General features: G+C 42.1%; 1 protein-coding gene across 1 annotated transcript in view; it reads right to left on the bottom strand.

The window, feature by feature from the left end:
- Positions 1 to 7,685: 7,685 nt before the first annotated feature.
- The window catches only part of LOC144947799 (dystrophin-like), a 330,156-nt gene continuing 325,147 nt past the window's right edge, over positions 7,686 to 12,694 (bottom strand). Inside the window, exon 55 of the mRNA XM_078877152.1 lies at positions 7,686 to 8,188. Within this exon, the coding sequence (XP_078733278.1) occupies positions 8,124 to 8,188 (65 nt within the window). The 3' untranslated portion in view covers positions 7,686 to 8,123. The remainder of the gene's footprint in view (positions 8,189 to 12,694) is intronic.

The raw sequence follows: 12,694 nt of genomic DNA, 5'->3' as shown, positions 1-12,694 counted from the left end.
AGAGTCCACGCCGTGATTTCGAAAAAGTTTTTTGGTTTGGCCATGTTTGTTTGTTGTAGTACGGAGTTAAACTGATGGCTTTAATCTAAGTTGTCTTGTGGTTGTTTGACTTGCATCCCACTGGGATGTTTGCACACAGCGTTGGTGTACGGTGCTTTTTCTGGAAGTTTTTTACTGTTTTTTTCTGGATTTTTCTGTTTGCACATAGTCACTTTAAGATGATTTCTTGTTCATGTTTTTGTTTTTTGTTTGTTGCGGTTGCACCCGATTTAAGAGCCGAATGGCTCACAGGACTATACCTAATAAATGAAATGAAAACTGCAACATACCGTGTCAACCCATACGATTGTTTACCTGTATTCTTATACAGGGAAATTGAGTTTTCATGTCCATACGGTGTACAGCCGTTTCGATACGGGCAGCAAAATATAGTTTGTTTGTGTTTCTCCCTTGTGATGTGACTTTGTTGGATGAACGTTGAGATTTATAAGGGCACGGGGTGACCAGTAAGGTGTGAATTGGTCTGTAATAAGGTAGGGCACTGGTAAGGGGTTGACAGTTATGGGGACGTCCATAAATGACGTCACGCACCCGGGGGGGGGGAGGGTCAGACATTTGTGACGATGTGTGACAAGTGTGTGGGGGAGGGGTTGAGAAATGTGAAAAAATGTGAAAATTAGAAAAAAGTGACGGTTTTCAAAATTTCTTGCTGTGTTTTTCACACCTGATGATGATTGCTTGTGTTGCAGTCGAAACGTCGTGAGAATTTTATTGTTTTGTATATACATATTATTGTTTCTCTTCTACGTGATTTTACCGAAAGAACCAAAAATATGAATTCCTGAAGTCACAAAAGCTTTAAATCTAAATATATATTTACGAAATTTGAGTCAGGCCTGTGTACCAAATACAGTACGGAGCATGACAAAGTAGATAATTCTAAGTAGGCGGTTCTGTTTTATTCTTCCGTATGGCAATATGTCCAGGAGCTAAATGCTAATGTCAAGGTCTGTTAGTCATGGTATTCTCCTAGTGGTTTAGTATAGGGGCCGTCCATAAATGACGTCACGCGATTTTGGACGATTTTTGACCCCCCCCCCCCGCTCATCACACGGCGTCACAAAAAGTCAAATCCCCCCTCAAATATGACGTCACAAAGATCTGCCCCCCCCCCCCCCAAAACCATATTTCCATTTTTAAAATAAAACATGCTTCAAATCGCTTTAAACTATTGTCATTGTAGTGCGTATTCAATGTGGCGCTGCACTCTGATGTTGTAGGAATGTTGTTATAACAATTAGTGCTGTTATAACAGTTATATATTTATATTCTTGGTTCTTTCGGTAAAGTCACGTAGAAGAAAAATAATAAAATAATACAAATATAAAACAATATTTGTATTATAACATTTGTATTATAATAAAATAATACAAATATAAAACAATATTTGTATTATTGTATTATTTCCCTTCTACGTAACTTTACCGAAAGAACCAAGAATATGAATCCCTGCAGTCCCGAAAGCTTTAAATCAAAAGTTATATATTTATTTAAAGTTGCGCATTTTGATGTGACGTCACATTTCTCAAACCCCCCCCCCCTTCGTCACACATCGTCACAAATGTCTGACCCCCCCCCTAGGTGCGTGACGTCATTTATGGACGGCCCCATAACGTACATACGTCGATAGTTTACAATGGCGATGTTATGCTCCTGATACTGGCTGAGTTTTAAGCGTTAACATTTTACCAGGAGCATCCTAAAGGTGCCTTGGACTGGGGCGTCGAGCCTTGGGCAATAACACTGAACTTGATGATTCTTAATGGTTGAAGGGGCCTTAGTCTGCCATTCAGTGTGATACTGGTAGGAACCCACTGGTTCCACCAGCCCACAGGGGATTTTTGTGTCCGTTCGTACGTCGTGCAGGAAGGGGCTGGGTGGGGAGGGGGGGGTGGGGAGGGGAGGGTGGGGATGGGCTGGGTGGGGAGGGTGGGGAGGGGCTGGGTGGGGAGGGTGGGGCTGGGTGGGGGGTGGGAGGGGTGGGGCTGGGTGGGGAGGGGCTGGTCACCCCGTGGTGCTCTTATAAAACTCAACGTTTAACCTACTCACGCCGGCTTGTGCCCGCCCTCACAGTCGGCCATATTTGCGGAATACACCACGCCGCCGTTGACCCTGGCCATTGACCGAGCAACCCAACGTTCCTACCAGCTCCCTCCGCAGGAATGTGTTATTGACGTGCGCGGATCGTGTCCACTAGGGGCGTTGGGGCGCTGCTCCACCGAGCAGCTGGAGATGAGAAATTATTTTTCTAATAAAAAAACTTTTCTAAAATGTATTTTATTGAGTTTACATAAAAAAATATATATAATGATTCTTTCAACGTGAATTGCCTAATGAAGGTAACATTTTAAGTTGTTCGTATTAGACACCGCTGCAATACCACAGTCTGATGTGTGCCTCGGGGAGGTCTCGGGGCGGCTGTGAAGGCGTCCTCCGAGTGGAGAGATGTCCCCTTCGTTCGTTGCGATGAGCTTCTCGCATTGTAGCCACGCCGTGTGAGACCCATTCAGGGCGGGGAAAGAGACGCCCGTGGCTGTAATAAGACGAGGTCACGACGCAAGGTTGCGCTGTGCAAATTGTAGCAGGTCACGGCTTTGGCAGTGTCAAAGGGAAAAAAATGAAATTAAAATTAATAAAAGTAATAATATAAATCAAATATTACTTTTATTAATTTTAATTTCATTTTTTACCTACGTGACTTTACCGAAAAAACTAAGAGTATGAATCCTTGCAGTCACGAAAGCTTCAAATCTAGAAGTGTCAAAGGGGTTATGTAGTGTGGACTTGAGGGTCATGGGGACAGCATTTGAGTGCTTTGTTGATTTGTTTCGTGCTGTTTATGAATGCCTACCGTTGGTAGACAAGACAGTTACATCACTTTCACGGGAAGGCCAAAAAACACGACGAGGTTGTTCTTAATTAGATTTTCAGAGGTCACTCACAACAGCCCCACACCCAGTGGAGATGTCACAAGCCGCCACTGGATATTGTGCCTCTTCCCGTCCGTGTATATGTGCGGTGGCTGCTCTTTTGCACAAATTAAAATGCTAAATATATTACAATATACTTAAAACAATGAGGATATCTTGCTCGGAGCGGCGAAATCAGCTCGGGTGGCGGGTGGATTACTGCATCGTAGGATCGTGAGGGATGCGATGGCTTAGGAAGGTCTTCAAGCATCAGTGGATTGATCATGGCCGATGATGATGATTAACATCTTTGTCTTTGGCCATATCGCCCGGAATGTACCCGCCATCTCACCAGATCTTGGAAGCTAAGCAGGATTGAGTGCTCGTATGCGTAACCACCATGGGTAACAGTTGCGGCTGTGGTGGGTAGCAGCGTGAGATGCCGTAAAATCCATGACTGTGCTGTGCTTTATGACCCTTGGGCTACAACCATTTAACACCTTTTAAAACAGTCTGCCTCAACAGCAGATCATGCTTTCACACCTGATGACGGACGCTTGTGTTGCGCACGAAACGTCGTGATTTATTTTATACCTACGTGACTTTACCGAAAGAACCAAAGAGCATGGATTCCTGCAGTCACGAAAGCTTCAAATCAAGATCAAATCAAGATCAAATCAAGATCAAATCAAGATCAAATCAAGATCAAATCAAGATCAAATCAAGATTCTCAGCTTCTCTGCGTATATGCTCCCTGCCTTCACCAAACCGACTGTGAAGTGTGGTCAAATAACCCGCACAACCCGCACTTTGTGGCGAGGCCCTCATCCAGCAGTGGATGAACAAGACGACCCACCGGGAACACGTACAATATCTGCCAGAAGTTGTGATGTTAACCGAGCTGTGAGGTCACATCACCCTGCATACCATTAACATTCTGGCGACAGACGCAAATCATTAACATGGATGCCATATCCTAAATCCCATGAAGATGTGGATATGCTTTGCTGGAATTCAGAAAAACCCCGGAAAAGCCACCACAATAATGCGCGCAAGCATTATTACAGAGTACTACTCAATGCCACTTTGTACAAACAAGCGGATTGTGGCCATAATAAGCCTTCATCATTCGGACAGATGAGACTGTTGACACCATCAAACAACATAATTTTCCAAACACCAAAATCACACACATTTTTTGGGTGTGCACAATGACACGCAGTGGTGTTATAAATGAGCTATTGTTGACTTTACGCTCGCTTGAGACTAATTGTACACTGATATCACATTGACTAACCTTGCAATGCTGCGGTTTAAAAAAAACATGATTTTCACAGCGGGCGTATTATCCCTTTGTAATGAAAATTATGTCGGTGGAATGGGTTGTTCTGATGCTGTACAGCAGGTGCCAAATACAGTATTGTCAGTGAAAAGACAAAAACGTGATCACATGGTAAGAATGAGCAAGGCTACATTGTCTCATGAATCTCAAACAGTATAACACAAATCTATTCGTGAAATATTTGTTTTTTATTCCACCAGGTAAGGCCCACTGAGCGACCTGGCCAAAAAATGATAGCTCAACGAAGTGGCTTATCACGTGGCAATTTATCACAGCCAAATATTCTAAACACACGTCTCTAAATGTGGAGGGAAAAAACTTGGAGCCGGAGAAAAATCCACCCGACCACGGACAGAACATGCAAACTCCAAATATACAGCAGGCGTCAGGGTCGGGATCGAAACCACGACCTCCTGTTGTACCAGGCGAGGTATTCAACATCTTACCACCATGTGGCCCTATATATTAGATGTATAAATCATTATTATTCAATCAAGGTAGATGCTTACATTCCGGATACATGTCTCGAGACGTGCATTTCATGGTCTAGTTTTTTTAACGATATATTTAAATTAAGTAAAAATATAATCTTTCGGCTAGTGGAACGAATTAGACAACTTGATAAAGACAAGGTGGACAATACGAGATTGTACAGATGAGATTAAAAAAAAAAGTTATTGAATCTAATCACAACCCCAAATTGTGATAATTTATCGAATGTTGGATGGATTGTAATATGCCTAATAATGAGAGCCCTTCAGCACCATGGCACTGAAGTGGCTGATTAGCATGGTTGGCGAGGCAGTTTAACATCTCGTTACGGTGGCGCCATCTCACACGCGTGCACCGCAGGAATGCTACCTGTCCAGATGTCATGCCGAACAATTTGGAAAAGAGCAATCTCTGCGTCCGTGGAAAGACGGATCTATCAGTCACGCAGTGGCAATACTGCCCAGCATCACCATCACCGCGTACTACAAAGATCTGTTGTTACTCGTTGGGTCTTTTGGTAAAATGAAGTAGATAGAAAACTAATAAAATAATAAAAAAACCACGACGTTTCGATCGCACTACAAGCAATCGTTTTCAGGTGAAAAAATACAGCAGGCGGACTGCTGAGGCAGGATTGCTGTATTTTTTTCACCTGAGGACGATTGCTTGTGTTGCGATCGAAACGTCGTGGTTTAAAAAAAAAGATTTATATCTACGTGACTTTAGCGAAAGACCCAGAAAGTATGAATTACTGCAGTCACGAAAGCTTTAAGTCAAGATTTAAGATCTGTTTTCTTTAACAGCATTGTTACTTTTCGAGGTGTGGTGACGGACGCCTGTAAATCAGTGATTTGGATTGTGGATCAGTGCTCCAGGTTTGGGAAAGACCCAAAACTGTAGGGCCGAGAGACGGCCAGAAGATGGCAGTAGAGCAAATGGTTTGGTAAAGCTGCGAGAAGCACCGATTGTTTAATGGTGGGAAAGATGCCGACTTAATTCATGGCATCAAATTTTGAAATCCCAAATCCCGCCGGAAATTTGTTTAATTAAATAATTGTCAATTTGCCTTTGAACACAGGTCTACAAATGTTTGCATCTGGAGAGTTTCAAGAGTGCTGAACCCAAATATGTATTCAAAGTTTTGATAACTTATTTTTGTTGGGACTTTTTTGAACAGTGCGACGATAAAGCTGATAGAAAGCGAAACAAATCTACCTTTTACGAATAATTTGTATATTAAATTACCGATTCCTGCATGGATGATTTATGCACAAATCAATGGATTTGTGAGTGGAAAAAGTCTTACTTTATTGAAAGAGGTGTAACAATCAGACATCTAAAGACACATTGATTCTTAGATTAAAATTGATCCTCACACCCACGATACAATTATATTGTGCACGTAATAATCTATTATCTTCGATTCGTGTAAGTTGCATGTAATGGGTTCATGCGAACCCTGCAGCCACTGGCATCTGTACAGGGGCCACAAAGGGAGAAACATCGAATTGCCACCCTGAACCAAAGTAATTGAATTTCCAGGGGGGGGGGTGAATCAATGCACGCCTATTTACTATTTTAGATAATATTAAATTATGTATAAAGCGCTTGATATCTCCCCAAATGGGTGTTGACAAATTCGAAATCACAAAAAATAACAAAGAAAATAATCACCTAAATATTTGATTCACTGAAAACAACAGGTTCAGCATTGAAGGAAGGTGTGAAATAGCTGACTTGAAAATGATTTGTGAATTGTGCACACTACAAATGTAGTGGAAGATGACATGTTTAACACGTGGACTTTTGCGGCAAAATATTATCCACGAGTTTTTTTGTGGGTTAGATCGCTTAAATGTGTCGTTAAACCTGTCACCACCCGACGCAGCCAGTTAGTAAGTTATTTACTCAAATTGTAAATGTTGTGGCAAACCTGACTGATTGGCTTATTGGGTGATGGTGGCGGGTGTAACGACACATTTCTATTTACACGATCTAACCCAAAAAAAAGCATCTATTATGGACAAGATGAAATAATATATATCCTGTGCTGGTCTTTAAACATCACCAAGTATTCAATCAATGCTGTGCACACACACACGTTTCAGATCTTTTATTACCATAAAATATATCCAAACGGACGCTTCATGATCAAATTTTGGCATGGTTAACGCATACATAACGCCATACTGCAAGCAATACACTAGAGGCCGCTATGGATACCATTTTACATAACAGCAACTGCTTTTAAGATACCTGTAAGATATAAACTGTTACAATTCTACGTTTCCAACATTCTGAACCGTTATGAAGACATAACTGTGTCCAGCCTCACCAGATCAATGACCGTAAAGTCGAACTTCACTATCATTGATAAAGGAGTCAAAGGCGCACTTGACAGCATTTACAGAAAGTGAAAAAATGCATACATTAAAAAAGCAGTCTTTTGCTGTGCTTCCAATTTCAGAGTTTCATGAGGACAATGGTGTACGTCGCGAGGCCAATATATACACCAGAACATACCATGTACGCACTTTGCCGGGATGCTCCAATAAATATGGTAATTTCATTTGCCAAAAAATAGCATATGGTCTTCTTTACTCGTAAGTGAAAATAGTGTAGCAATTAATCTTGGCAATATGCTATACATATGTATAAAAATAAATAGAGGATCCTTTTCATTTTTTTTAAGTTGATAAAGTAGCGTGAGCTAGGCACAAGACTCTGTCTAAAAGTTTATCGCAAGAAAAATGTTGGACTTTCACATTCGACCCCCTGAAAGCAAGTAATTTAGAGATTAAAATGGAGGCAGTTTAGCAATCGTCGTCATGTTAACATAGAGCTGACACAAAGGATGACGATACGTGAATAGAAAAACGCAGTCGGATGCTTATACTTTATTAAAAATTAAAAATGCTCACAGGCTAAATGAATGAAATTGTACTTTATATTCAGCCATACAAATGATGTTTTTTTTAAACAAAATAATCCATCACGGACCTGTAATACGCTATACTGTATATATTTATTTTTTATCATTAACCAACTGGCCTTGCTTGTAAAGACCGTTTTTCATCACGGAGAATAATTCACAATTCAGGCAGATCACAAAGCGTAATGACAGCCCGCAGTTTTATTTTATGTTACACTTGCATAGACTTTAGAACGGTGCATCATTTCAGACCCGAGTGGTCACTTATTCACCGTAGCAGGGACTAAAACAATTGTTTATAAATCCCACAGTCAGTTGAGAAGATGCAGTGGGGGACCGCCCTTGATCGTAACCCTTTCGATGAGTCCTCTTCAGTGGCCGTTGCAACCTAGGGCCCCGTGTCGTGAGTCAAGTCATCCGCGATGCCAAACACGCCCGCTCCTACATGGTTACCTACGCACAAAGAGGAAGAACACAAGGCAGAAAGCAAACGATTATGTTCACGTCACGCCTCTCATCGCTTAAAATGTGGTGCAACTTCAGAGACTTCGGCTAAACGTGAAGTTTCGGCATCAGTATCATCAGCCATGGGTTATCAACTGCCGGATGAGGGCCTCCCCACACCGTCACCATCCCTCCAAGATCGTGTGCTGGCACAATCCATCCCCTACGCACGAGGTGATCTCAATGCTTCGTCTCCGCGGTGGTCATCATCTGAGGTGCATTCGCTCCTTTTGGCTGCCATTCTGTCTTGTCCATCAGCCGTCATCCCATCTAATGAGGTCTCTATTGCCCACGCCCACTTACTCTTATGAAGAGTCAATATGTCTCCCATTTGCATTTCCCCCCAATTACATCTATTCTCATTTGTGAAACATTCTGGTATGTGTCTGTCTCCATCGCCAGCCCCCTATAGCTCCATACCGAGGCCATCATATTTATATTCTTTGGTTCTTTCGGTGAAGTCACGTAGGTGAAAATAAAATATAAATCCTTTTTTTTTTTACTGTAGTGGGCAGAAAAATAAAAAAAAATTGCTGGGGTTGTTCCACCTGATAACGGAAGCTTGTGTTGCCTCTGAAACGTCGTGATTTTGTTATTTTTATTTTTGATATTATATTTATTTTATTTTCACCTACGTTACTTTACCGAAAGAACCAAAGAGTATGGATCCTTGCAGTCACGAAAACTTCAAATCCATCATATTTACATTTACACTTCTGTATTTTAAATATGTTGCTGGATGCATACGGCCACAGAATCAAGAACTCAATTGCTTTGCCATAATCTTGCTATACAATGACTGGCAAAGGTTAAAAAGCATAACATGAATGGGAGTTAACCTTAGTTTCTATATCTGCCTCTGGGGAAATGAGGCCAGAATTTATTCTCATTTTACCGAAGGCTGCCTGAAAAAAAAAACCTCAATGCGCCTTAGATATACGCAAAAGAATTACAGCCAAGATGAAAACACTCCTTGGTTCAATATTGCAGCATTCTCTCTGCTGAGTAGCATGAATCACATATCCCCAGAAATATAATGGAGAAATATGCAGCATTTCCCCCCCATCGATCTCTTGAAATGTGCTCAATGTCTCTTCCCTCAAGAGTTAATTCTATCCCATCCGCCCTCTACAGCTGAGACAATAATTTTAAAATGAAATTTCCAGAGTAACTCATCACCTTAAAGGAAAAAAAATGTGGTGGCAGGCTGACATGAGTGGTTGTGTAATCCATATACAAATAAAACGAGTGGATACATCATTCAGATCAAACGTATGTTTCATAAACATGATTACCCTACGTATATTTGATCGTTAGTTAGGTAGTTTTTTTCAGCCACATTGAAGAACAATGCATTATCTCACGCAGTAATCACTATAAATATTTATTCATCTTGAAAAAAACTGCGCGGCTTATGGATTGTGCAGAAAATATATTTTTCCCACGTGGGGAGAGGAATATGGGATGGTTGTTTATTCTACGACGATAATGCTTTGTTATATTAATGAAGGAAAATGTATTCTAGCCTGTGTATGAAATAGGGTTTAGTTTAAGCCAAATATCTATCAAACCCTTGAATGGAACGTTTACCCGTTGCACAACACCGTGATAGATGGCACTCAAGCACTGCGCTTAAATTGCGACAGTTTTGCCTGTCAGAGATCAATTGGTTCTACCGGTGTTGTGAACAGTAACTTGATTCGATGTTGCATTCGTATCCTAGACAGTACAATAATCATTGATGAGGTTTTAGTACACAAAAAATGTTATTTCAAACCTACTTCTGAATTTATGTCATTGATTTATTTTCAAATTGTGCTTTCTTAAACGTATGTAATTGTTTGTTGTTATGAGTCAAGAAATATCCAATTCTGTGCTCCCAGTTGCCTGCGTGGAAAGGCGAGCTGGCTCGAAAATTCAAAAAGCAAACAAAATTGTGGCACAGACAAGGCGGTGAGTGGCACGAGTTGATAATTAACGAACCTCTCTCACTCTACCAATCCTCTCGTCTGCTTGCCCTAGTGAAAGAACAAAAAGGTTTTTTGATTAAAAAAAGAATGCATTTTTTGTAAATCGAAGAACAACTAGATGCGCTGTGCTTTATTGCACTCGATGGAAACTGTCATCGTCATGCCCAAAACCGCCCTCCCCCACCCCCCAATACCTGGCCACTTTGAATTCAGTCGGAACGTCGCATACCCGACCGTCGCATATCTGTCCTGGCCGATTCAGGAGACGTTCATAAGAAGTTCATTTCCCAACGGGTAAAGCCCATCGAGCCACACGTCTCCCTTTCAAGGGCAACCCGGCCAATCACACCCAGTGCAGTATACGTGCAGGCTATAACTGTAATACTGGTAAGAACCTCCTGGTTACACCAGCCCACAGGGGATTATTGTGTCCGTCCGTCCGTCCGTCGTGCATCCAAAAATGGGAGGGGTGGGGCTGGGTGGAGAGGGGAGGGTGGGGAGGGGCTGGGTGGGGAAGGGCTGGGTGGGGAGGGGAGGGTGGGGAGGGGCTGGGTGGGGAGGGTGGGAGGGATGGGGCTGGGAGGGGTGGGGCTGGGTGGGGAGGGGCTGGTCATCCCGTGGTGCCCTTATAAAACTCAACGTTTAACCTACTCACGCCGGCTTGTGCCCACCCTCACAGTCGGGCATATTTGTGGAATACACCACGCCGCCGTTGACCCTGGCCAGCTCCCTCCGTAGGAATGTGTTTCTTTATAGATGGTCACAGAATACGACCTTTCCCACTTGTGTTCTCGATCTCACGTACATAACACAGTAAAGCATTTTACGATGTTTATAAAGCAGTTTGTGTTTGAGATGTTAACTACCTCGCCTTGTACACAGGAGTTTTGTGGGTTCGATCCTGACCCTGACGCCTGTATATTGGAGTGTTCATGTTCTCCCCGTGGTTGTGTGTATTTTATTACACGCTTTTTGTTAACTCACTCTGTCTGATGTTGTTGTCGTTGTTGTATCCTCAAATCTTGTAACTCAATTTTAACCCACTTCCCAATGTGGTATCGACTGCAAACTTGGTATACTCATGTCATACTGATTACAATACTATATTTTATAAAAAAAAATAAAACATATTTTTACATTCTTTTTAATATGCTATGTTTCGGCTTGGGTCTAATTGTCCACGGTAAACTGACGTTGGCTGTAATTGGCCACGGCCCCTTACGTTATGGCAAGCTTCAGGGCCACTTCCTGGAGTCGTGGAGTTCTCCCATTACTAGTACATTTCATAAAAGCATGTTTTAAAAAAAAGTTTTTTTTTTACATTACTTATTTTATTTCTCTGTGTCCTCCGGTTTTCCCCTCCACTTGTAGCAACATGCGTTTAGAGTATTTGGCTTCAAAAAATTTCCACGTGATAAACCACGTCCGTTGAGTTATCATTTGTGGCCAGGTCGCTTCTGAAAAAAGAGATGTATCTCTCAGTGGGCATTACCTAGTAAAATAAAAAATAAAGCTTATTTTTTAATCCAGGAACCCATTTCTACACAGTGGTTGAATCTTGCATTTTCATTGATGTTCACACATCTGACCTCTTCGCAATATCCGCAAACACCTCAGTTCCTAGCGAGTAGTGGATATATGTGGTTCTGCCATCTCTCCCATCCCTCCCCTGCCCTTCCGTGACCCCTAAATGCTCCACTGTTGCAGTCACTCATTCCTCGGCCATTGCACTCCACCCCCCTGACATCTAAATCACTCTTTTTCATATTCTTAGGATTTTTCGGTAAAGTCACATAGGTAAAAAACATTAAAAAGTAAAATAAAAAAAAATCACGACGTTTCGGAGGCAACACAAGCTTCCGTCTTTATAAATATTAAATGAGATAAGTGGGAGTAAGAAGGACGAGGGGAGGGGCTTCAGAGGGAGCCAGAACACATCCCGGCGAAAAAAACAAATCACGCACTCCACGATGAGCAAAATACACAGCCCACGACAGCGTTTCTCCAGCTGCCATTGGCTAAATGATGACGGATCACAGACATTTGTTGAATTCCTTCATGGCTTTGCAACGGCACCGAAAAATCAAGTGCTCGGTAGACGCAATTTATTTGCGGCGAAATTCGCCGCTCACATTTTCTTCATTTCCATTAATGAACCTTTTAAGTTTGTTTCAGACCGCGTAGCGGTGCTGATAAAATATGGTGGAAATAACCGCGTGTTTGATCGTTTCACCTTGGCTCGTAAAAAAACGACCCCCGCGTAGCCACACATTAACTTCTGGCTGCGTTGTCTTTAACCTCGTCAAAAAAATTTCGCAGGTAATGACAGACCCCGGGGTCATGCACAACATGCGGTATGTGCGGTGCGGGGAACTACAAGAACAAATGTTGAGTCTTTCTCAATGAAATAATCACTCACTCACCCACACTCACTCACTCACCCACACTCACTCACCCACTCACACACTCACCCACTCACCCACTC

Source organism: Lampetra fluviatilis, chromosome 47 (assembly GCF_964198595.1).
Source record: "Lampetra fluviatilis chromosome 47, kcLamFluv1.1, whole genome shotgun sequence".
Classification (NCBI taxonomy): domain Eukaryota; kingdom Metazoa; phylum Chordata; class Hyperoartia; order Petromyzontiformes; family Petromyzontidae; genus Lampetra; species Lampetra fluviatilis.
The sequence above is the reverse complement of the archived record's forward strand: the minus strand, read 5'-3'. Positions and strand labels throughout refer to the sequence as shown.